The 27,067-nt window shown below is 35.2% G+C and overlaps 1 protein-coding gene across 3 annotated transcripts; it reads left to right on the top strand.

Moving 5' to 3' along the window:
• Positions 1 to 2,099: 2,099 nt before the first annotated feature.
• LOC145671386 (uncharacterized) lies at positions 2,100 to 26,532 on the top strand. Of its 3 annotated transcripts, none has more exons than XM_081740481.1 (7): positions 2,100 to 3,112; positions 5,865 to 6,408; positions 17,054 to 17,328; positions 18,676 to 18,906; positions 20,503 to 20,744; positions 22,539 to 22,702; positions 24,952 to 26,532. In XM_081740481.1, exon 2 carries the CDS (start codon positions 5,972 to 5,974, stop codon positions 6,398 to 6,400), a length of 429 nt encoding a protein of 142 aa, XP_081596607.1. In that variant the 5' UTR covers positions 2,100 to 3,112; positions 5,865 to 5,971; the 3' UTR covers positions 6,401 to 6,408; positions 17,054 to 17,328; positions 18,676 to 18,906; positions 20,503 to 20,744; positions 22,539 to 22,702; positions 24,952 to 26,532. The 3 variants fall into 3 exon arrangements, with proteins under 3 accessions (XP_081596607.1, XP_081596608.1, XP_081596606.1); XM_081740482.1 differs by lacking the exon at positions 2,100 to 3,112 and adding an exon at positions 3,133 to 5,036 and having other exon boundaries at positions 24,952 to 26,531; XM_081740480.1 differs by lacking the exons at positions 2,100 to 3,112; positions 5,865 to 6,408 and adding an exon at positions 6,415 to 15,782 and having other exon boundaries at positions 24,952 to 26,531.
• The last annotated feature ends 535 nt before the right edge of the window (positions 26,533 to 27,067 follow it).

The raw sequence follows: 27,067 nt of genomic DNA, 5'->3' as shown, positions 1-27,067 counted from the left end.
TATGATGTGTGCCAAAAAGGTCAAATTAAGAGGGGGTTTGTTCCCCCTTTGTGGCGGTCGGGTACAAATCGCATTTCTCCCCCCCTAAAAACATTTTAAATCTGATTATTGGGAGGCATGTACCACACCCCGAAGGACATCACCCGGGATTTGCGCCAGTGTGATTATCTCACAAAGACTCGTACTGCTGCCTTTCTCATCCCTATTCCAGGAAGAGTAATAGCCGAAGGACGTACTCTATCAGACGTGACGGTCTGACGCCGAAGTTACAGGCTTTGGTAACGAAATATTTTTTTTTAATGCGGAGAATATGGTAACAAAGATGTTAATTTTGCTATTTTTATAACAATGTAACTAAATGGAACTTAATGTATAGGAATGTTTTAAATTGGCATAAATGATTTCAAAATAATGTAAATGACTGTTCTTTCATCTAATTGAAATATACGTATTTTTATTACGTTTTTCTCCTATCAGTGACACTAGCGTCCAGATGTACTGTCAGCGACAAAGGTTTTTTCCTTTCGGTGAAATTTCTTTCGTTTATAAGTTTCAAACGAATTTACTAATTTGAGTAGTTTTTTCTTTTCTTTTCTTTTTTTTGTAATTTGCAGAAAATCACACCATCTCTAATTTAGTGAAAACTGTACTCAAATCCTTTCCAAAGCTATTCGCAGAAGGAATTTTTATTAAAGGGAAAGAACTTTTGTCACTGACTGTACATCTCGAAGCATTCACTTCAAGCATAGTGTTTTGCCACTTGTATTCGATTCACCTTACGGTATTACAAATTAAGTATTTAAAAATATATATATATTTATTTATTTAATTTACCTTTTCCACATTCTCGTTTAGCTACAAGTATTCTTTATTCTTTCGCAGTGATTGATCTAGTCCTTTTTTTTATTGAGAAATTAAATTAAAGAACTATTCTTGGCTTAATACTTTCTCTCTTGTAATTTATCTATCGTTGGTAATACTGTTGTCGTTGCGCCTGTGCAACACTGCGAATTCGGGTAAAGAATTCGCTTCTTGAATCGAATACACCGAATACACTAAGCGCAGTGCCTCAATAATAGCAGAAGTAAAAACTTGGTTTATTCAAGTGTTCCCATCCGCCTTGACCTACTTGTCAACGTCTCCTACTGTTTGCAAAATTATCCCTTATTGTCAAGGCAGCAAGGTTCACTCTCGTGCAGTACAAGAAACAACAGTTCAATATCCAACCAATCCACTTCGCGCGTGAAAGAACCCTCCTCCTGAAATACTCTCCCTGTCTATCCCCATCTCTTTCCGTGAATTCGAATTCACCGAGTTCTTCAGAGTTCAGCTATCCGAATCCGAGTTCTCAGTGTGAGATGAGAGCTTGTAGAGTGAAAACGTAGTTTCAACCTCATCTTGTCTAATAAATTCAATAAATATTGTTGCACCTACTTTCTAACTATTTAGCCAATCAGCTGTGAAAATTGATAATCATGAAGAAATAATAAACAACTGTGTGTATTTGTACAGAAGCTACCATGAAAACGTTTGAATAGCCCTACTAGTAATTTATTGAGATTTCTTCAATCATTACCCCATAAATCCCTTAAGGTGATTATGAATGTGCAATATTAATTGGTCACACACACACACACACACATATATATATATATATATATATATATATATATATATATATATATATATATATATATATATATATATATATATATAAAATTATCGTTTAGTGATTTTTAGTGAAGTTCAAACCTCCGATCTAGTACAAACGGTAACTGCTTGTTGGCAACCCTGCCATTAGAGAAGCGGAACGCGGAAAGCTAGCCGCCGATTAGTGATGGGCTGAATCGAATTCTTTAGCGAATCGAATACGTATTCGAATACTGTACAAACGAATCGAATTCGAATTCGAATACTACGAATACACCATATTATATATATATATATATATATGTGTGTGTGTGTGTGACCAATTAATATTGCACATTCATAATCACCTTAAGGGATTTATGGGGTAATGATTGAAGAAATCTCAATAAATTACTAGTAAGGCTATTCAAACGTTTTCATGGTAGCTTCTGTACAAATACACACAGTTGTTTATTATTTCTTCATGATTATCAATTTTCACAGCTGATGGCTAAATAGTTAGAAAGTAGGTGCAACAATATTTATTGAATTTATTAGACAAGATGAGGTTGAAACTACGTTTTCACTCTACAAGCTCTCATCTCACATATATATGTGTGTGTGTGTGTGTGCAAGAATCATGCGTATCCTAAAGGGATACGAGACTGTATCTAGCAATCCTTGATGAAATTCTGGTTATGCTATGTATTATGAATTTCCTCGTGGCTATCCTGTAATTAACTCACGTTGAACTCAAAATGTTAGGTCATAATGTTGTATCAGAAAGATGTTTTACAGCACTGCGCCCAACAACCAAAACACGTAAAATATTTTCTTAACATAACATGCGAATAAAAGTTTAAAAAATATGTTTCATGAATCATCCGACCAAAAAAAAAAAAAAAAAAAAAAAAAATCACTTCATTGAGACATGCAATTAAATCGGTACTACATTTTGTTGCGTTTGATTTTAAAATAAACCAAAATTTATTTCATACTTATTGAGATTTTATTTTAACGAGCACCAAAGAAATACTACACTGCTTCAGATATTTATTATTGTAATTCAGCTTTTGGCCCTGGCAAAGTTTAGGGACGCGACAACTGGTGGAAAGACGCACGTGGATTATTCGGAAGTTTCACGTGTGATGCGAATTCCTTTGCAGTTGAACATTGTAGGTGATCATTTTTTTCTTTTAAAAGCGTTGTTGATTCAGAGTTTTGCTTCAGCTTACGGTGCATCTTGAAGAGGAGTAGAATCCAAAACACTACATCATTAAAATGATACTGGAAAGCAGTTTTACAATGTTTAACTTCTTGGAATCCTTCGCTTTAAATAAATGTTACTATCTGCCGTCATCCTGCATTGCACAAGGGATGGCAGACCTATACATTGTTTCTGTTGAAGTTAGTTTCGTTGAAATTTATACGAGCCTTCTTCTAGAATCGAAAAAAAAAATAATTTTCGCTTATTTCTATTCAGGTTAGGTTAGATTCCAAATATTTGGTCCCTTTTGTCTAAACAGATACTTTTTCCTATGTTAAAACAATTAGGTATCTTAACATAGGAATACAAAATGTTATATCATACATCACTCGAAAGTTTGAGGTTTCCTGTTTATTTTGGTTTATCATTTTTTGGTATACATTTTTAGAACATGGCAATATTAGAAAGTGCATTGTGTATTGTATAAAATTCACAAAAATAAATAAATAAATAGAATGTTAACGAGACAGACATGCAAAAAGGAAGTTGTGCACTATACCTACTGTATTTTCACCTACTGTATTTTGTTTGTTGATAGTAGATTAAAAAAAAAAAAAAACATCACTACACAGTATCGATTCATGATGTTACCATTTTACATGAATGAAAAAAAATGGAAGCAAGTCTCTTTACATATTTTGTATTTTTTGGTGAAGTTTTGTATAAAATGTGTTTTCCAGAGGTGAACGTAGTACTTGGATTCATTCGAAAGTTTTCTCCGTGAATCTCTTCCTTCGTACAATTAGTTGCTCGCAAATAATTTTCGCATATTCGAAAGGTATAGTGTGTTTCGGGTGTTCGTGTTTTATAGTATACGAATATTGACCGAGACCATTGAAATATATAAAATACCTCCCATATGGAAAAGGTTTCTTTCACTTTCACCTAATTTTTGTTCCAAATTTATGAGCAAGACATCAGTAGACATATTTTCTCTACAATTTAGCCCTATCAATATGGCTATCTGATAAACTTAGAGAATCATAACGAGCATTTCCGCATTACGTAGTATTTGTATTATATTCTTTGAAATCTAAATCTGTACCAAGTATAAGAGAAAACATAAAATACATTTTGATTTGGAAGACATTTTTATATGTAATCAAAGTCTCCATAAGTGCGGCCACTGCGTGTAGGCACATAATTCAATGTCATTCGTGTAATTTATTGTAGTGATGAATAACTCAGAATATTTCTCCCTGAGATTGAAAGAAATACTGGGAAAATACTGGCCTTTGCTGATTTCGTAGCTCCGGGAGCTGGCATTAAATGTGGTACGAAAAGAAACTTGGAGGAATTTGTCTCACTCAAACCAATATTTATAAAACAGAAGTAAAATAATATTGTTTATTTGTAAAGTAGAAAAACTGACCGTTCCGATCATAAAACAAACAAGCAAACAAAAAAACTGTTTATATGAGTAAGCCTTTCCTTTATATCTAAAACAAATTTATATTGAAAAGTTAATAGAGAAAGGTAGATAGTAGAAAGGTAATATTGTTTTCTAAACTTTTCTTTTACTTTAATTTTAAAAAGAAATGGACTTTTCGTTAGCATATGTGTCGATAGGACAATTAAATATTAAGTTTTAGTGGTATTGATGTTGATTTTTTAAATACCGAGAAACATCGTTACATCGTAAAATAAAAATGCTATGACAGCGTTTATCGTTTTATGAAATATTTTAGTTCAATAATATATATCGTATACTTAGGCTCGTACTATATTTGTTCTTTCGGAAAATTAAGGTAGATATGCGCTTTACTGTAAAAAGATTAAGTGGGTACATGCCCCATTACATCCTATACAAGAGCTCTCTAGATGGAATTTAGTTCGGACGAGCACCTGTGCGAAGGATCCGTTCATTTCTGGTAAGCTCACATATTAGAATCGAACATTAACAAGTAAATCCATGTTTCATGTAACACGGGTACTAAAATGGATGCTGTACACCAGAACAACTAAGAAATACTGTAATTTATTGGTAAAAATATCCAGTGATAATTTAATACTAGAACACTGAAAATATAGAAAAACTGCGACACCTGCAAATTAAAACATATAACAAAGAGGACAAAGTAAATTTAACTAGAAATTGCTAGCGGTGATGTATTTGAGCAGAAACGAAAGGCTACAGAGAGTAAGTAAATGTCTTTAAAATATTACACCAGTTGTTGAAGGTGTTATCCATTTTTAAGTGGAAAATATGTATAGCATTGCTTCTCATATTTTACTGTATTTAAGATATATAATCTACTGATATATCAGAGAAAATATTAGTGTTGGTGATTTCTGACCTCATGCGGCACTGCAAGTACGTTGAGAATTCGTAGCTTTACTTAAAATGTAAATTGAAAGAAAAGAACCACGATTCTTACACGATAGAATGTACCTATGGATAACAAGAAACAACTATAATAATGTGCATGAAACCATATATATTCCTATAATATACTTGTATGTAAAGTAGACAAGTATACTCTGTTTTGCCTTAACAATAAAGAAAATGAAGGATATTGGTCAGTATTCCGATATTTTTTTTTTTATTTTTTGGTATTCAGATATATAGATATCTTTATATGAGTTGTAGGAGAATTTCAGATACTTTAAAGTAGTAGTTTCGTTACATTTTGCATGCCCAGTCTGATCCCAAAGAATTGTTCCCGCTAACTTAATTTCATCTGAAATAGAACTTACGAGAAGTTTCTAGAACACAGGTCCCTCCATGAAGGTTCTTAGGTAGGTTGGTTTAGTTCTGACCAAATTTCAATATTAATTTCACAGAGAATTACCGAGGGAGCGCTAGGAAGTGAAGGCGGGTTAGGGCTCCGCAAGGCACGTTGTTTTCTGTCTATTATTGCTAAATGAGATGGAGGACATGTGTTCTAGAACCTTGCTCGAAGTTACCGATATTTACTCGGCACGGCAGTAAATTTTCTCAAAACAATATTTTTCTTATTGTTTGCAGATTTGTTTGTTTTTCTTTAAGTGCTGAAGTTTCAAATGTCCAACTTGAACTGTTTTAGCTAGCGAAATGTTTTTCAGTATTTGAAGTTTGCTTGTAATGAGATTGAAATGGAAACAGAAAACTTTCCTATTAAAGTTGAAGTTAAAACAGAGAACGAACAATTTGAGAAATGGAATTATAAACCATATGCTAGTAACACTAATGATCATAAAGATCCTCTTGCACTACGTTTGGAATGTAAGGAACCAGACAGTGCGATGGAAGGAAAGAATATCGCCGCAGAAAGTAATCAGGATGAAACAATATCAGATTGGAAACTGAATTCGAAAGCAATATGTTTGGTCAATTGTTTATCAACAGCTGAATTACTTGTAATAACGAAACGTTTTCAGAGTAACATCAAACCAAATTCCTCCGATTTTATACAAAACACGGAACAGTTATGCAGTGACAACTCTACCAGTATTGTGGATCAGATCGATCACAGAGAGGACGTTGAAGAAAATGATGATCGAGAAGCAGATAACAATCCTTAGGCCCTCAGGTACGTTTAATCCATTTTATTTTGTCATAGTCATACCTGCATAAATATTTTTTTTCAGTCTTTGCAATACTTATTTAAAGTTCTTCTTTTCATTTTACCTAAATTGAGTTAATGGAATTGCAAATACTTGAATAAATGAAACAACGCAACCTAATGCTATCTGTTTTCTCCAAAATTTTAGAAAAAGTTATGTATAACAGATTGGTGCCCTTTTTGGAAAAGAATAATATCTTCACGAAGAGCCAATTCGGGTTTAGGAAGTGCAAATCAATTAACAATGCTGTACTTGCTTTTCTAAGTGATATATATAAAGCGAGAGAGAGAAGAAATAAAATATATGGAATTTTTCTGGATCTCAGAAAAGCCTTTGACCTTGTTAATCACAAAATTTTATTGAATAAATTGCGTAGTTATGGTATTAGAGGTCATGCTAATTTATGGTTCCACTCCTATTTGACTAACCGCATGCAATATGTAGAAATAGGTCCAACCAAGTCAGAGGTAAGACACATTAGGCACGGAGTTCCACAAGGATCAATATTAGGTCCTGTACTTTTCCTTATATACATTAACGATCTTCCTGATTATATAGTTCCAAACAAAAGCGTACTTTTTGCGGATGATACAAACATTTTAGTCGAAATTCCAGATAACATTTGCTCCGAGGAATTCATATTTAAGAACACGACAGATAAAATTACAGAATGGATAAAAGCAAACCAACTTAACTTAAATACAGCGAAAACAACTATAATGAGTTTCAATGAAGGAAAACTGAACTCTCTAAATATACATCAAATACGTATAGACGGGGAACTCATACAGGTATCTGACACTTGTAAATTTTTAGGGTTAAAATTAGACTCTAAGTTAACATGGGACGATCACGTGAATGATTTGTTGAGGAAAGTAAGCGCGAAAATATATCTTATACGTAAAGTTAGTAAGATTCTAACTACAGAAACATTGAAAACAATTTATTTCGGATTGATCCAGTCAATTCTATCGTATGGAATCATTTTCTGGGGTAATACTTGTTATGCAAAGAAAGTGTTTACTATGCAGAAGAAAATGTTACGAATAATGTTATCAGTCCCGTTTCATACACCAAGTAGACCACTGTTTCAGAAACTTAAAATATTACCATTGCCGTGTATATACATTCTAGAAACAACATCATTCATACATATGAATAAAAGAAACTTTCAACTCAATTCGGACCTACACCAATACAACACAAGAACAACCAATCATATTCATATCCAAAATTTCCGTCTAACAAGAACTCAAAATTCGTTACACCACATAGAAATAAAACTTTATAATAAATTACCAGATCGTGTCAAACGAATGCCAAACTTGCAGTTTAAAAGACACCTCAAGTTACTGTTACTCAAACATCTTTTCTATGGTTTAGATGAATATCTTCACTGTGATCTTTCTTTATAATGTAAATATTAAGATTTATTTGAATTTTAAAATATATAAAACAAGGTAAATTTATATTTTCTCTAAAAATACACTCTTAGTTTAAGTTTTATTGTTACGTATATATTTTGTATTATTACTTTATATATTGTATTATTATATATTATTTTTTTAATAATTGTATTACTAATTGTGGCGTATCTGTTGCAATTATTATTATTATAACTTGTAAACGTAACTGTATCTCTTGACGAAGCCATGAACACTAAGTTCTTACGGCGGAAAATGAAATAAATAAATAAATAAATATGTATGAGATGAGACAATTCGGCAGTGAAATACGTTTTCAAACGTAATGGGAAAACACTATAAACCTCCTCCTTACAGCAATTCTTGAGTGTTATATTTGAATACTGACAAGATACTGAGTAATGCCAAGGGGAATTATTCTTATAAATAATGCTCGTAAGTAAAACGATCAGTCAGTAATACTTTAATCTAGAGATAAAGTGCAGTCAAATCACAAAACTATTTAATAGGATTCTTGTGAAACAGTAACTGCGATAGGATGTATGTGCATTTTGCGGGCACAAAATTCAGTAATATGTTTTCTATTATTGATAGTACCTTACTGGCTTACCTATAACACTACCTTCTCACTTGAGATATTTTCGTGATACAAAAGCTTTTTCTTTGAAGGTGAAGATCTAGGGAATTACTTGTCTCTACTATGAATCCTTTGTGAATACATTCCGGCGCTGCCACTCCAACTCTGATAGAACTATATTCAGCTCTCAATATTGGTAATTCCATTACGGTTATAATAATAGCATCGTACAGCGTTTGTTCCGTCTGTCATCCGTAGCTTTACAGTAGTATAGACTAGTCTTAGCGTGATTAAAGAACGTCCATTTCCGTTGCTAGGCTTGCCATACTCTATCTTAATTTTAATGTGTGTTTTGTTTGAAGCGATATTAAACTATTTCATATTTTCTTTGCAAAGTTTTTGACAATTGCGCATGTATATTTTACGGCACAAACTCTTTTAACAATTCTAAGGAAACATTTCTCTATCCGCGTAGTGTGACTCCGCGGCGCGTGGGACGGCAGGTTAAGTACCACATATTTTGTGAGACTCCGCTAGGCTCGTCACATAGACTGGATCGGTCGGGAGAAGACCATATTTGTATTTCCCGATGATAAATAATGGAACTTTCAAAATAAACCTTCGGGGGGGGGGGGACATGGATCCTCCACTGCCTTCATGTAAGAAATTCCAAAAAAATTCTATGTAATATATCCGATCATCAATGACACAAACCACCCTCACCTTGTATGTTTGCGTACGAAAGTATGAATACTACATATTAACGTATCCTGTCAACAACCGTAAGAGCAAAATTACGGGAATTGACCGCGAGTCTCTACATATGACCGCGTACAGTTTGGGGTGCCAGCTTTGATTGCCGCAGATAGTTCGACTCGTTTTTGGAACAGAACCGGCTTGAGAGCCGATGATTGGTTGAAATAAAATGAAACAAAATCTTGAAGTTTTACGTCCCAAAGTTATGGAGACGTAGATGATGAGAAACAAATGATATGGTGGAATGGACAAAGTAGGAGAACCCCGAGAAAAACCACGCACACGTTCTGTCCACCATAAAGTTCACATGGTGAAAGCTGGGATCGAACCAAGTGCCACATGCACCAGAGGTCAATGCTCTACCACTAAGTCACCACGGTCGTTCCCATGATTGGTTGAGTGATGGTTGCCGTCACAGTGCCAACGTGGAGCTGTCCATGCCATTGCCCTACGCTCTTGTGGCCGCCGACCTTCTTATGACACTGCTCTCGCAAAAATAAAGAAGGTGAAATAAACAGTTTTCTTACGTATAATGTCATGTTATCTGTAACTAATTGAACCAAGTGAAACGTTAAAAACTACACGAAAATGGTTGCCTCCATACTAGGCCAAGAACCACCTACATTTCACTTGGTTCATACTCTATAATTGACGTTCTTATCTCCATATTTTCTATTGTTATTTTTCCATCATGTGGAGTTGTTGCACCCCGTTTATATAAAACATCATTATTATTACCAGCCTTTATAAATGTTGTTCTCAATCCACCTTTCCACATAACGTCTATAATCACTTAAAAAGCCCGGAATTAATCTTAGCGGATGTAAAACTGTAAAATCTTTTCTCAATCCAAGTTTATCATCTGTTTCGAAACCGGCTTGTTGTAAGTACTCAAGTTCTGGTTTAGAAATCTTTAAAGTTCCGATACCTGTAGAGGTTATCACAGGTAGATCTATTCTGTTTATAATTACTCCATGTTTTTAATTTCTGCGCTAGAGAAGAAGAATGGGAGGAATTTATTTACAAGTTTTATTCCATCGTTATCTCCAAATGTTCCTCCAGCTTGAGCACCTACAACTTCTAATTTCATAAAACAGTCTGCTCTGTGAGAATGAATAAATCCATCTCCTATATCAAAATCAAATTCAATATCTTTGTTAGGTTCGTTCAAATTATTATATGTTCTCCTATTTGCTGTAAACTTTTGCAACTTATAACTCTCAATACTCTCCATATTATTTATTATAAAGAAAATCTTAAAGATCCCATCCTAACTTTAGCATTCGTAGCAGTACCAAGTCCAAACGCTGCGAGTCTTTCACCAATTGATGCATCATTACCAAATACCTCCATGCTTTCTTTTCTAATTCCGAGCTCCTCCGTGGCTTAGCAGTTAGCGTACATGACTTTGGCGTCGGAGACCCGGGTTCGATTTCCGGCTGGAGCTCACGTTTCATATAGCCTCGCTGCTGAACGGGACGTTAAACCCAAAATCAACTCAATTATTTTCTAATTCTTTATGAGCGGTATGTGTTGATGCTGTTTCTCTATTATCTTTGTTCCTGTTCTCTACAAGCTTCGCCTATTGTGTTAATACCCTTATCTTCTTTTTCTAATCTTTGTTGTAGGTTCCTAAATTTGAGAAAACACATGCTAATACATACAGGTGCAGAACTTTACACGTGCCAAGAGTGCGGAAAACGATATAAGAATAGGTCAACCTTGGTTAGACACATGTTAATACATTCAGATCAAAATCCTCATACATGCCGTGAGTGTGGAAAGATATTTATCCAAAGGTCACAATTAACCTCACACATGTTAATACATACCGGTGAAAGATCTCTCACGTGCAAGGAATGTGGGAAGAGGTTTGAGTTTATTTCAAATTTAGCAAAACACATGTTCCCCAGTAGCACGCGGACGTGGGACCCATATTTGTGCGACATCGGCCAATGTCGGCGTCGTGGGATCTAAACTGGCCCACAATAACCCACCAAGTTCCCATATGGGTCCCACATGGGATCTTGGTGGGCTTGCCGAGGTTGATTTACCGATATTGGTCCCACGTGGGAACTTGGTGGGCTTGCCGATGTTGATTTACCGAAATAGGTCCCACGTGGGATATAAATAGGCTTGCCCACCAAAAAGAAAAAAGCATGGAAACATTTCCTTTTTCCAATGAATAAATTTGAAACACATGAAACTAACATTTTGATGGTTCTGTGGCAATTATTTGAAAAAGTAATTTTTCGATTCGGCCTCGATCTATGTCGAATCGATGTCAATCGGAGTACGCAGATTGTTTGTCAACTGTTCACAGTTTTAAAACCATAACCCCGTATGGCGCCACAAGCGGTGCGAAGCGAGGGAAAAGCAGGAAATATATTTATGGCTGTTGTTTGTTGTGGTTTTACCTTCAATTCGTTGAAATCGTATTTATTATTGAAGGTGAGTATTAAAATTATTTTTCTTTCATTAGTATTTTTCATTCATTCATTAATGCATATTTTATCTTTGATTTGCATGAACGATGTCGACTATAGATTAAGAGATCCACATACACTGTTCCAAATAAATTTTGGCTAGTTTATAGTCCGCGCTCGATGCAAGAAATCTGGTACTGGTTTTGTTGTTACAGGTGCAAACATGTGTAGATATCACTATACTTAGTCGTGAATAATTTTGATTTATGGTCTTCAGGCATAGGAGGCTCAGGCCGAGACGGCCAAATATTGGAACAAGTTTATTTACTACTTAAAAAATGCGTTAAAAAGTAGTTTAAATTGAGAGATTATGACAAATGGAGGTACTATCGAGTTATTGACTACCGAATTCGCACATTCTCGTATAGTTTCAGGTTAGGTTAAGATCAGCAAGATTTTACTTTTTATAAAACAGAGGTAGATGCTCACGCATCACAACTGATTTGTGTTAAGTACAAGGGAACAGTGTTGATAAATATAACTTGTAACTGCATTTTAAGTAAGTTAATTTACTATTTTGCTCGTTGTACTTAATAAACTTTAGGTGAGCGCATACTTTCGCTGTTCTGCGCAACGTAGGATCTTGAACCCAGCTGTTGGTGTAGGGGAAGAGCATCCGGCTGTCACGCAGCACTTGGGTAGTTCGAGCGTGGGTTGGAATCCCGCGCAGGCCTGACTGAGGCTTTCCTCCGCCCCACAATGCGAATGCCGGGATAGTACGTTCTCTTGAAAGGCCAGGGCCACTTCCTGTCCAAATCCTAGTTTTACCTGAAGGATTGATCCCTTCTTTTTGCCCTTCCCATGAGTAAATAAATAATCAAAATAAGGTCTTGCCGGTTAGGTCATATTAGGTAGGTTTATGTTTGCCACTACGTTGGTTTGCCTGTAACCGCCATTTGAAAACTAGAATTGGCCATGAAAATACAGTAAAAGACACGTAGGTTACTTAGCCTGTGATTGTCACTCTGAAACTAGATTTGCCTAAAAACTAGCTAGGTTGGTTAGATCTCTTCTGAAATAACTTACAGGCTGATGTGCCAACCATGAAACAAGTTAAGGAAACAGTACAGTGAAGTATTCTGATGTAGACCTATCTTTATTTTCATGTAACATTCGCTACCTTATTTTTTCTCGGAATTATGTTTCTGTTCATAAAGATATTGTGTTTTTATGTATCTGCACACAAGTACAAATATCTATCGTACTATAAATTGGGGTAACTGGAAGTTCTGGGTAGTGACGTGTAAAACTTGGAAAAGTCATTGAATTTGATCTTGGCAAATAAGTGAGAACCTTGCCCTGGGAAATCTTGTTTCAATAGTGGACCATGGTAATTGAGTGTGAGTGAATTCAAAAATGAAATGAAATCTGTAAGTTTGACGTCCCACGATTATGCCGGTTAGGCTAAAGGAGACGGTGATAATGAGAAATGAGTGAAATGGTGGGATGAAGAAAGTGGGAGGAAACGGGAGAACCCCGAGAAAACCCACGAGCACGGTGTTTGTCCACCACAAAGTCCACACGGCGCGGGTTGGGATCGAACCAGGGACCCCAAGCACCGGAGGTGAACGCTCTACCACTGAGCCACCGCGCCCCCCTGAGTGAATTCAAGTTAACGTTTTGAACGAGTTGTTGAGCTTCCAAGGACGGGACCTACAGTTTTACGTGGGATACAAATAACGTTTATCCCCACATGAATCTAACCCGGAATCATGGATTATAAGGTAGCAAGGGTTACCACTTATCTACGGGGAACAACCCCTGGGATCAAGCCCAGAACCTCCTGAATGCTACCCACGCTCTACCACTGAGCTACGGTGCTTCAGTGCCAGGGTTGGCTGGTTTAAACCATGGTTTAAACCTTGGTTTAAACCAGCTGTTTTCTTCAAAAAAGAAAAAAAAACTGGTATAAACCAAAAAACGAAAAATGTTCGAAAAAGTGTAAGTGTTCGTAAAATCTTGATGAAAACACGTTTGTGGGTTATCACGTTTCACTCCCGTATATTATTCGTATTATATTCAGACCTAAATTCCCCATTCATTACTCAAAGAGATTAAACTACATAAGCAGCTTTTTTTATAAGTTTATGAATGTTTCTTTTGTGATTTTTTATAGTTTGTTATTATTGTTATCCAATTGCAATCAAAGAATTCTTCAATCAAATTCTAAATATTGTTCCGTTTTAATAATGTTTAGTATTGGTAAAATACATCGTAGTGCCGTACTTTTTTTTGGGGGGGAGAGGGTCATAAAAAAACACCAGAGGCATTTATTGAAATCAGAAGTATCTATTTATGTATAAATGGAAGTGGATTCAAATAATTCGTATCTTTATTCACTTTTCTTACTGATATGCAAATTAAGTCATCATATTTCTTTAACTTGGACTAATAAAAGTCGTAGTGAACTAACTTGGACTAAATTAGTTCTTGTGTACACTGCAGTATTTTGAAATTGTCCATATGTAATTCTGTAGATTGCCTTCACTTGTGCAACGGTTTATTTATTTTTTTTTTTTTTTGTCCTTTTGAAATGACTCTTGACAATTATATTAACAAGTATGTAAAGATCAGTACAATGTATTTTTATCGGGAGTCCTTCTTGAGTGCGTCGGCAGACGTATCGCCAATTTAATCCTGGTTTCGAGTTCAAATAGAGGACAATTTCTCTCGGATGTAAGCCGAGAAGCGGTTTGGATTTCGCTTTAAGCTTATGTAACCCCATTGTTGTAATATAACATGAAGGCAAAACAAACTTATTTCTGTCCATATGTGATATAAATACATAGAGCAAATTATTTAAACCAAAAAACAAGGTTTAAACAAAAAAAAGGGTTTAAACCAAAAAACCTGGTTTATTGTTTTTTTCAATAAAAACTTATGGTTTTTGCCAACCCTGTTCAGTGGGTACCGCAAACCTTTTATACACCATGTACAGGTAGCAAACATATTCCAGATATTGTATGCGAGAAACAGTAGGCTCTATAAATACATTGTTAAGATCGAAACACAGTTAATATAGTGTATAAGGGTTAGATACTAGAGATGCTATATTTTTTATGCGAATAGAAAGCGGGGCAAGTCTGGTCATAACAATTTTAGACGTTCGATGTCGTTGAATTAAAATTTACTTCATAGTTTAAGAAGGGAAGATAAGAAGTAGAGTGGATATATCACATGGATAAAAACGGAGCCTAATGACAAAAATGGTCCAAAATAAGGAAAATAGGAAATGTACTCACGAATAGACAATCAGATTATCTTAAATAATAAGCATCCTCGACGTTATGATTGGAAAATGCACATAGATGAAACAGTAGAGAAGAAAAACAAACTGGTCACTTTTTTTTCTACTGTTTCATCTATGTGCATTTTCCGTCCACAACGCTGCGGATGTTTAAGCGAAAGCTACGAAGATAATCTGATTGTGTCTATTCGTGAGTTCACTTCCAGGACATACCGCAAATTAGCTTTGAATAAACCGTATAGCGGAGGACCATATGTTTAGGGGTTGTGGGTGAAGAATATAGAGCAGTGAGTTATAGTGGGTTCATGATTGGTATCTCTGTTGATAAGGACAGTTTTGTTCAAGTCACTACAGGGAAAATAGGCAAAGTTACTAATATTATTGAGACAAATAGCTCGAATGATCACCCATCCATTTGGTTGATATATTTGGATGTTCCGATAGAAGGTGACTATTATTCCTTCCCATGCAGTTCGCAGTTGGTATTTGTTTATGTGTGGCAAACTGTCGAATAAGATATCCCGTGCTTCCTTACCTCTGTGACATCAAAATGTATTGTGTTTGGAAAAGAAATACGCTGTAGTGTTTTCTCATTCAGCGTTGAGTTTTTTTTTGAGCATATCTGTAGACAGAATCAACATGACCTCAGGAAGAAAAAAGTGTTGCGTAGCAGCTTTCACTGACGAGGACGGAGCATTAGAAGTTATACCTAGTAAATGGCTTAAAAACGAAAATGAATGCCTTTGGCCTAAAACATCATCCGTTAGGCGTATTCAAAATTTTATCAGGGACTGTAAGGAGCCATCTGCTGATTGGACAGTTGTGAACATAAAAATCTATGGACAATCCAGTGAGTACTATTTGTATTTTCTTTTCATTTGTCTTGTTGTGTTTTTGAGTATTCATACCTCAATTTTGAGTCAAAATGTAATATTATTTCACTATTTTCTGCATTGAAATGCAAGATCTATCATACGGAGCAGCCGTGATTCAGTTGGTAGCGCGTTATCTTAGTATTTGGTAGGTCGCAGATTTCAGCCCGGTGGCTGGCCATCCTGACTAGACACCATGTCCGCATTCTGGAAAATCAGGGAAACAAGAAATAAACATAAATGCCAGGGAAATTGCAAGAGGTTGTTTCGGATTACGTTTGTTCCTGTTTTATTCATTTATAACGGTTACTAACGGTGAACTCACCTGTTCGAAGCTCCAGCGTTATAGGTCGAAATTTGTGAGGATATTTTTGTCAAAACAAGGAAAAGTTTAAAGGTTTAATTCCATTGTAATTTGTATACTTGTGACTACAGTTCGAGAAGCTAAGTTGGTAAATAAAACTCATAAAGTAAGCTTGTTCAAATTCATTCACCAGTTGTTTCGTTTTTCCATTTTAATACATTTCTGGAATACAGTCTTATTGAAGAAAAAAGAAAAAATGGTGTCCTCTTTACATTACAAGTTGGTATGAGTTGATATATATTTGTATGACCTAAAATGAACTATTTATGTTAGGACCTTATATACTAAATTAGCTTTTAGAATCCATGACGTTTCTTATAGGATTCTTAAAGTGCTTTTGAAATAACATTAAATAAAGTAAATAGTATATGGAAGAAAATAAAGAAGTCAGGGAAAAGTAGCAACTCCAGTCAGGGAAATAAGAAGGATTTTTTCTGTGTGTGTGTGTGTTTGTGTTAACTATGCTAGAGTTTTTTCCGGGATCTTATACTCAGTCAAATCAGGCAAATGCTGAATATAGTACCTTAAAGACAAGGCCTGGATAACTCTCTCCAAATCCAGCCTTGCACTATCTTATCGTGAGCAGGAAATGTCAAAGGTACGTTAAATAAAGTTAAAAAATAAATAAATAAACAGGCTTACTTACTCTCGAATTTCAGTCGTGAATAACTTTACATAAACAAGATATTTAGTTCGTAAACAGATTTGTTTTATTTGGGATATTCTAATATTTAATGTTTTACAGTTAGCAAAGAAATCACAACTGAGGGTAGATCCATAACCATGTTGCTTTCTTATCGTGTATGGTTTTCACGCCAAGAATAATTTCGCAGCTACTTTCCCTTATCAGTAACTGTAGAATATATGTATTTTTTAACATTTCAGATTCATTTCAAAAAGCTACAGGAAAGGCTGACAAAGCTTTACTGACTTCAAACGTTAGTAGTGATTCTTCTGACGAAGAAATTTATTCAAGAAGATGTCGCAGAAAGCCACAAAGATATTTATCTGAAGAGGACAGTGATGACTCATATCCAGGAACTAAGAGAAGATCATATGAAACTTTTAACGAATGTAGTGTTCCAAGTCCCCCAGCACCTAAGGCATATGTCAACACCAATTCGCTTACACCATCCCCTTTTTAAAATTGCTTCGGAAAGGTAATTATGCTAAACATATTTTATATTCATAATTTCGTTCAACACTGCTTGTCTCCTCATATATATCTCTCTTGATAGTAATTTCAACGCAAATTAAAAGTTTAGCTCGTAGCTGATTTGTTACATAGGACTATGTATTGAATCGCGTTTTAAATATATATATTTTTTTTAAATGTGTGCAAGTTAAAATTATCAAGATTTCGTGGGCGATTCTTTATTGCCAGGGAGTTGACCTTCTTTCGCAGTGTTTGTTTCAGAAAAAAATGTTCCGGGGGTCACTCTTAGTATTCGGAGGGGCTGAAACCATATATTTCCTTCTGCTGGTTCTATTCCAGTACGTTTTAACCATTTCGTCCGGGGGAAGGGGGCAAAAAAAAACAGGCCTGAAAGAAACACTGTTCTTTCGTATTACTATGCCAGTGCAGACGTTACTTAAATGTGAAACTATATACTATTTTGGAAAAAGTTTATTGCTACTTCGTCTGAAAAACATTCAAAAGTAAGGCTGGCTGAAATAGTAGACAGATAGAAGTAACCTACAATGTTTTATGAACCTGTTGGAAACAATTTATTCGTTAGATGCGCAGAGTAGTTGTTGTAATGTGTACAACAAGCTTGGAGTGAGAAGCCCTAACAACTAAAAATAAGATGTCTAGTTTGTTTATTTTTATAAACAAGTTTTTCAATTTGGAGTCCAAAATTGGCTACTTGCTATGTTCAAGCAAGTCTTACGTAACAAATCATTCAGACTCAGATCTAGTCTCAAGTAATTTATTTCTATGAAAAGGCTTGCTAGTTGTTTTTCTTCTTTTTTTTTAACGAGTTTGTTAATACTTTCGCCTTTTATCGGATAAATGCTATCTTCTCATGATGATTAACTACAGAAAAACCGGGCTCGTAATGCAAACTGTGTCGTTAAATTGGTTCTATTATGAGTATTCATCAATAAATAAATAAATGAAAAAATAACGTACACATTAAATATTCATTTAATTATGATAGGGAGTCTATTTAGGACAAGATCAAACAAGCAGATAAACAGCGTTAGTATCTTTTAACGTTGTGAGTTAATGTAATCAGTGTACGATTTCTGCGATTTCCGGAGAGGGGGATAAATTCGTCAAAAGCTCAAAAAAGTGAGTTTTATTTCCACCATATCCAAGGTTGAGAGGTATTTCGAGAAACAGAGAGGAGGAAGTTCCAGCCACCCCCCTACATATAGAATACTGGATGTAATCATTGTAACATTTTAAACATGCTTTTAAAACCATAAGTTGTCACCTGCTTATTGTATACCTAAGTCTAGTAAAAACTGGATGTTTGTGTAATTTCATTACTTGATTTCAGAGTCGCTTGGAGTATCTATAGGAGGAACTGCGGAGGTAAACGTATCATCTATGGTGCACAATTCAAACGGAGGTTGCTCGTCTGCATTACATCGTAAAAGTCCAAACGGACCTTCACCATCCCACTCCCAAATCCATACTCCATGCAGAATGTCAGCGTCGTCAGTTGCCACTACTTCATGTGCAGATACAGACAGTACCTTCACATCAGCTCGTTTAGGAATTGGCAGTAGTAAGTATCCAAAGATTAAACTGTATTGCTAAGCTTAGTTACGTGTATCGTCATTATTAAATAACCAAACAAAATGAAGACTATGTTGCTTCTTTAGAGACATTTTGAACCCTGCTAGCTCGAGAGTGTGGCAGCACGTAGTCAATGCATCGATATTCTCCGACCACTTAGTGTGGCCGCCTTGACCTAGTAGTCTCCGAGATTATCACCAATTTTTGTTAATGAAAAACGAAATTATGGTAAAACTTATGCTTGGAAATTGAAATTGTTATGTTCCAAGCCGTGCGAAGGAAGGAGGGGGGGAGTCCGGACCCTTTTCTTCCTCAAATATAGATTTTTGTGTAACTAATATACATTTCGTACTAATTACATTTTAAAACATATATATCATACTAAGATTTACTTTTTACAGTGAAACCTTTAGTGTTTAAGATCTCCTCCGAAAGTATTTCTGGATCCGGCGTTCCCTTCGTAATTGAAGTACTTCTTGGCTTTAAAATTCAGAAGATATAATCTGTAATTCTAGTTTTATCACATTTTGTTTTGCAGCGCATTCTGTTGGAATGGTTGCTTTGGAACTATTCTGTTCCATATTAGAGGAGGCTTGTGGGCAAGCGTATGTTAGGAGCGATTAAACTCCCAACCTTTTGAATGCTAAACCGACGGGCTGACGATATAAAGTTTGTACCATGAAACAGAAAAATTTATATTTTTGTACAAAACAGCGTCTTGTTAGTCATTTGTTTTTTCTTACTGCCTGTGCGCAGGTAGCAGACAAAATTGTTAAGTCGACACACCGATACGCCCTCTCGTGGCGCTTCTGGTTTCTTCTCTTGCTTACCAACACACACTCAAGTTTTTAGACCCTATTGTTGCTCTGGCTGAGATTGGAACGAACCCAAATTAGGCAAATTCCGTTCAGGTGTCATAATTGTCACACCACAGATACGCGATCAACGTTCTTTGAATGTTAAGCATTCCTCGCACCCCATTTGAAACCGTTACTCTGCTAGTATCGATATTTAGACATTGTTCCATATACGGAGGTTCTGCAGAGAAATATTGGAGCATGTCATTCTTATACTACATTAATTTGAAAGTTGAAATATCAAATGTAACTGCATTCTCTCGCAACAGGAGTTTTTGCAGTAACCTTTTTCAGCAGAACTTCCGTATACGATAGAATGCCTAGGGGCACGAGCAGGCTATTTTATTCCATTAAGACACTTGAAATGCTCTACCGACATATAAAATTGACCCGAATGTGGTGTAATGATTAGGAAAGCCCTCAAACAGCAATTAGTAGTTTTCTTGCAATAGACTTAAAAAAAATAAAATAAAAATGAAACTGCTTATGCATTAATTATGAAGCTTTTATCAACATGTGATTTAAAATTCATCCCGTATGTTGCTGTGGGTATCGACTTCAGGGTCAATATGAGCTATGTGCCGGTCAGAACCTAGGTGACTTTTGTTAATGGTAGTTGCGGCACACACGATCTTAAGGTAGAATAAAAAATATTTCAAACAATGTGTACCATTGCCTCCTTGGTCTTGTATTAATTTAGTTTTTTTTTCTTTCTTTTGATATTTCAGCCGTTGAAAAAATATATTAGTTGCTCCATAGAATCCAGCTAGAAATGAAACATCTCAAATGTAAAGTTGATAAAATGGAAGCCAAAATACATGAGCTGCACCAAGTTCCCTGTAGTGGTAAAGAAGCTTTGCAATCTATAGAAAATGCAAACCTGCTAGCTGACAAGCTCCCTTTACGCAGTTTGTCTATGGTTCACAATTTAGAAGAAGATTTAAAAGACAGAGAGATGGCTTCAAAATTGGTGAGTGGTGTTCTTAAGTTCGTATTGACACGAAGTATTTGTAAATATCCTTCAGGTATTGTTTGAAAAAGAAAACTTTTATTCTTTAAAAATAGATCTCGCGTGGCCAGATGCTTTTTCGGATGTACAGGTTGTTAAATTAATGCGTACCAAACAATGTAGGGGTGGGTACCTGACATGGAAACAATAAAATGCTTTGTGACATGTGCATACCGATCAATAGGTTGGGAGATGCAGGCCGTCGAAAGCGTGGGAAAATAAATTTCAGAAGCCTAAAATTCAAACACTGTCCAACTAACGTAGAGAGTCTAGCTTCATATCTCATAAAGGAAGTCGTTGGTGTTCTATTGCAAAAATGCATGTTTCAAAATTCAGCAATGGATACAAAATTAATTTTACAAGGTGATGGTAAGCCGACAATGACTTACACTTCGGCTTTTCGGTGCCTTTGAGGAGTCCTTTCGCACGCAATGCACATTCTTTTAACATGCATTTTTATATAGAACAGGTATGACTTCTTTTATGAGATATGTCATGAGCCTATAATATATTGCTGCGTACATGTACACTCATGTCCAAAATAATTGTCGCATATCAATAACTGTCTTCTTGTAAGAATATAATTTGATAATGATTTTGCAGGGTACTTTTAATACTGATACTATGTGTATAATCGAAAAATGTATATTTGTGGTAAATTTCATAGGAAAAAAATTACAAATACGAAAATTAGAATGAGTAAAACAAAATGTTGCTAAATGGACAAGAAAGTTTTATTTTCGTTTTATTGTTCTTATTTAATGCTCTTTTGACATGAAGTTTGCCACATACATGTCTTTGCCGATTATACACATACTAGCATTATAAGAAATACCGGGCGAATGCGTTATCAAATTATATTCCTACAACAACATTTATATACACGCGACAATAATTTTGGACATGAGTGTACATCAGCCAAACTGGATTGGAGATGACGTATTTTTTTATTTTTATGTATTTTATTTATTTTTTAATCCAAAGTTGATTGTGACGTATTCTTAATAATACAGTTTCAAATCAAATCAAATCGAATCAACTATTTCTCTAGCGGTAGCAGTTTGGACTGTGAATTCTTAGGACTTATAATTTAGGTGTCCATATTGGATCTTAAATACTATTACTACTACCAATAATAATGCAATCCAATACTAGTTCGAAAATCTTGCTTTCACTGTATAGCACCTTCGTGTTTCAACAACAAAATCATAAGGTAGGATGGTATACGGTTTCCTCGTGTCGTAGACATGTCTACAGTTATGCCTTGTTTGGCAATACCGGTACCATCTTCTACAATCTTTCCAACCATCCACGGGTTCTCATAAAAATTAAGTGTTTAAGGGCAACTTCCACAGGTGTACATGGATTCTCCAAGCCTTCGCTTTGCAAATAATTGAGAAGTCCCTTCACTTTTCGGGAATTCGGGAAGTCCTGGATACTTTCTTTGAAGTTCTCTAGCACCCATCTCCACCTTGGTAAGTGGAATCAGTGACTATGATGATGTCACGGTTTTGCAGGAAGCGAACTTGTAAGACAAACGGGCAATACGATCTCAGCAATTCTCGACTTCATCTGCAATCATTTAAAGTAGTCTTAGTGTATTTTAGTGACCTGTGCAGAAAATATAGTAGATTGTTCAGAATGGAGAACTGCATGAACGAATGTTACATAATTTTTAATGTTTGATGACAAAATAAAATTGTATTTCATATTGATGTTGTATTTCATATGGTAATGTACTATGTTTTTTTTTAGTGTCATTATCTTTCCAATGGGCGTGGAGAGGACAAAAAAAAAAAAACTGACATTGTCCATTCTGAAGAAAGTATTTTCGAGTGACGTCGCAATGAAATTTAGCTTTGACGGATTACGTGGGAAGGAAAAATTTTGTGGATTACAACTGTTCCATGTAGTTATAGGTACGTCATGTACAAATTGTATTTCATTGGGCAAAAGTCATCCAGGTCTATTTTTAAAAGTAGCATCCCAGGATTTCTTTGTGTGAAAGTAAAATCGCTGGAAAAGTCTCATTAGCAGTGTGTATTTAATGAAAAGTCCTAGTCTACGTGGGCCCAGGCGTTATTTATTTATTTATTTATTTATTTATTGAGAAAGTACGGTATAAGTGCCTGAATACAACATTCGATTTTTATCGGTCGATAATTGACGTACGACATGGTTATACAATGATTTAAATCAGCCTGTCCTGTGCATTTTATTACGATTAGGGATCGAACGAGACTGACAGCAGAATTACTAAGTTTGATTTAGTTCAGTGAAACTTCTATATAGCGGACACAAATAGGGAATATAACTGTCCTATTATTGGGAAATGTCCGCTATTAAAAAAAAAATCTACAGTATAAACTTAACGTACTAATCGTATAAGCAACATAACGTAGGCAAAATGTCTTTCTTTTTAATAATGAGCTAATACAGTTTTTTTTCCCTATAGTATTATGTCCGGACAAAATACTCTTTCCCTCTTCGAAATTAACAACTTGCAGCAAGGCAAATAGACAAAGATTAAATAAACTTTTGCTGAAAATGAATACTAAACTAAATGCATGTCGAAAACAAATAAATGGAGACATTTGCGTTCGATTATCACACCCAACAATGAGCGGTACATTAACGATCCTGCCTATTATTGCTTGAAATTCAAGAAAATAACAAAGCTTTATTTCAGGCTGTCCGTTAGGTGGAAGTTCTACATAGACGCTGGGGAATAGTTTTCAGTATCCGCGTCCGTTATTGAGAATGTCAGCTATTCAGAAGTATATTTCACATTGCACCCAATGTATTTCTGCCAGAAAATTGAAAACTGTCCGTTATTTTGAGATGTCCGTTAGAAGTTTTACTGTCAATATAATTTCTATGCGTCGTACAAAAGTCTAATGAAGTCGAAACAACACATTTATCCTTCGATTTTTGTCGAGCGACGAATATGGAATGGTTTAGACAGGTAGTAAAGTGACCTCACTTCAAGATATGTGCACTAGATTCACGCCACGATGTAGTTCGGGGCCCCTAATAATTTTAGGTCCTAGCATTCTGCCGTTCACGGATGAGACTGAGGAAAAGCCCCATTCGCGATGGTGTCGCTGATTCACCTGTGCAGGATCTGAGTTCCTAAAGAATTTTGTTATATATATATATATATATATATATATATATATATATATAATAGAGTCTAATTTCATCTTTCGGATGTATGGCGTTTTTTAGTATATATTTTTAGAAATCTTGGAGGGGGATTACTACCAGTGAAATCCTTTGTTTAGGTGCCATTCTCGCATTATCCTAGTAAAAGTAAAGCTTGCGGTAATATCTCCCAAACAATACCAGAGTTACGAGGACAAGTTCCACTTCGGATCGAATCGAATTCAGTATGTAGTAAGGGAACTGGAAGTGTTATTGTTCGTTGTGATCATTTTACTACAGGAATATGAAAATAATTTTGAATCACCATCAGAGTAAAAGGTCATTCTAGAGGACAAAACATAATTCAAAAATACGTTAGATATTCTCCTTTCATATGGATCCGTATCTGCTATGCTATATGCGTTCCTTGTCATATTCATTCATCAGTTTCTATTACTGCAGTTCGTGTTTGGATATTTTCTTTTTTGTCATATATCGAGGGTTCAGAGACCAATATGTGTTAATCTAGAAAAATGAAACTAAGAAAATTAGTTTTTTGGCATTTGTAGACATTTTAGGGCATTGGTAACGCTGTTATTCGCAGACAAATAAAATCATTGTTTTCCTTGTTTATGCCTCTGAAAGAAGTTGTAATTTTCTGTCAATCGCACCGTGCAAGTGAATTTTCAATTTTTGACTTGAAACGAGTGGATATTCTGAGCCATCCACATATCGTTTTCCACTCCCTACTTCCTCTGTTTAACACCGAACGACAATGTCCTGTTAGATTAGCCTTTCGAGCACGTAATAATGCGCTCATGCGTACAATGGATGTATTTTGTGCAATGTATAAAAGGTTTCTTTGTATTTTTAGGAGAAAGTCATATTTTCGTTCGAATTTTATTTATGTAACTTCAAAATTAATCTGTTATTTCTCAATGATGACATTTGCTATTTAAATGTGTAGTCCCTTCTGGTGATACAGTATTATTGCATTGAGTTTTTACCATTTTTTCTTCTTCAGGAGCAGTACAACTCCGATTTCCTGATATACAAACTAGCGACATTGTCCAACGGATTGGGAAAGTCTTAAGTGGTTCGCGAGATTAGGATGGCTACAGATGTAATCGGAGAAGAGAACAGGCTCAAGACTTAGGGGAAGATAAACAGTCGTTCCGCGGGGAACCCGCAAGAGTCCAAGGACCACTTGAATTCACCTTGCAGAGTCGCCCCGAAGGGAAAGCCGTGGGGTGATCGGTCCCGCGGCTAGTTGTGGTCAACCCTCAGCAGCGTGTCCGATATAAACAAACTTATATGAACGAAATGTCTTATTGTAAATAAAATAGTAGACAATAATATGTTAAAGTTTAAGAGAATTATAAACTTCATGAAAGTAACCGTTATTAATAGTTTTTTTTTTATTTATCACAGTAACTTTCAGTTCGCTAATTTGCAGAAATATTTCCTAGTGGTACATTTTTATAAGTTTTATGTTGTATTTTACTGCAAAGAACCTATCCAAACTAAAACTTTACAGTGGCATGCATATTTTACTGAATATAATGAGTATTCCGAATTTCCGTGCTGTCTGTGTAAGTGTAAGGGATGAGTCCACACTACAGACCAGTGTGCGAATTAACGGATATTTTACAGTGGGATTAAAAAAAAAAAAAAAAAAGAACTTTTGAGAAGTTAAAATTTATGGGAAACTAATAATTTACAGAAGAACAGAACTTCCTAAATTTTCTCTAATTATTTCAGGTTAAGTAGAAAGATAAATATTATCTACATAGTTTCTTTAATTATATATTAGTTTCCCTAGTCGGGATGTGTAGCGGAAAAATTCGATGTTTTATATAAATTTATTTACAGTGGCTTTTGTTGACATAGAGTGTATACGATTTTTACGTGTTTAATTTTATTATACATATGATATATTGACATAAGTGTCAGGAAAATGGCCACTTATCAGTGAACCCTTTTTTGAATAAACTAAATAGTTTCCACACGTTGCGGAACAAGAGCTGGTTCCTTCTTCAGTGGAAGGAAACAATGATGTATATGAAGAGTACGCGTTAAGAACAGTGAAGGTCACATTTTGAATATGCTCAAAAATATTTTCTCCACACCAAAAGATACAAAATGGTTGGTGAAAACAGGTCGTAGTTCACTCGTGAATGTACACGTGAGCGAATTACGACGTGTTTTCACCATCTTAATTATACATTTTGGTGCTGAGAAATAATTTTCTGAGCATTTTAAAACGTGCCCTTCATAGTCCTTCCTCGGAACTCTTCATATAGAATGAAACAAAATGGTAAAGACAGTGTCAACGTTTGGTAACTATTAAGTTGATGCAAGAGAAGATTCACTCATTTTTCTATGTTGTTTCTATATTAATGATAATAAGTTACGTGTTTAAAAGTATTTATTTCCATTCGTTATGTTGGAAACAGCAAAACAATTGTACAATAAATACCTCTATGCAATGAGTGAAGTTCACGATAAAAAAAAAAGTTAGGGAATATGTTTTGTGTAAATTTTATTTTAATTATTTTTTAAAAATAAAAATGTGAATACTTCAATCTGAAAATGTTTTTATTATATACTGTTTTGTTTAGTCTAAATACTGCATCTCTGAAACACGCTAAATGTCCGACCGCCCTGTTGGATCCGCCATAGATAGAAGTGCGGCAAAACTACTTGCACCAGTGACATTTTGAAAAAATGTCAGATGTATCCGATGTCATTTTCTCCTATTTTCATCAGAAAAACATAACTTGAATGCAAAATGGTGGACAAGCATGTACCGTGCGCCAGAGATGCAGTACATGGCGCTATTCAAATCTGATATGGTGACATATCCATCTGGTGTTAAATCTGTAAAAATTATATGGTCACATCTGGTTTACCGATGTGGGTGGGATCTCCCACCCAGATCTTCCCCATACCCACATTGTCATTTTAGCTTCCATGGTTAACCGATGTAGCTCTATATGGGTCCAACTCAGATCTACAACATGCCCTACAAAAGAACATATCCGCACTCAGGTTTGAATAAAACTTTCATATTTAATCATTTAGTGTGAAAAGAAATAGGCTGAGCTCGTACGTTTCGCAATTGTGTATAGAAGCTGGAC

The sequence above is a fragment of the Thermobia domestica genome, chromosome 15 (assembly GCF_964235325.1).
Source record: "Thermobia domestica chromosome 15, izTheDome1.hap1.1, whole genome shotgun sequence".
NCBI lineage: Eukaryota > Metazoa > Arthropoda > Insecta > Zygentoma > Lepismatidae > Thermobia > Thermobia domestica.
The sequence above is the reverse complement of the archived record's forward strand: the minus strand, read 5'-3'. Positions and strand labels throughout refer to the sequence as shown.

Excerpts from the sequence above, each read along its gene's own strand:
- LOC145671386 (XM_081740480.1), top strand. The coding sequence starts at position 15,572 with ATGACCTCAGGAAGAAAAAAGTGTTGCGTAGCAGCTTTCACTGACGAG. Across the intron at positions 15,783-17,053 it reads AAAAATCTATGGACAATCCA|ATTCATTTCAAAAAGCTACA; the intron begins GTGAGTACTATT and ends TTAACATTTCAG.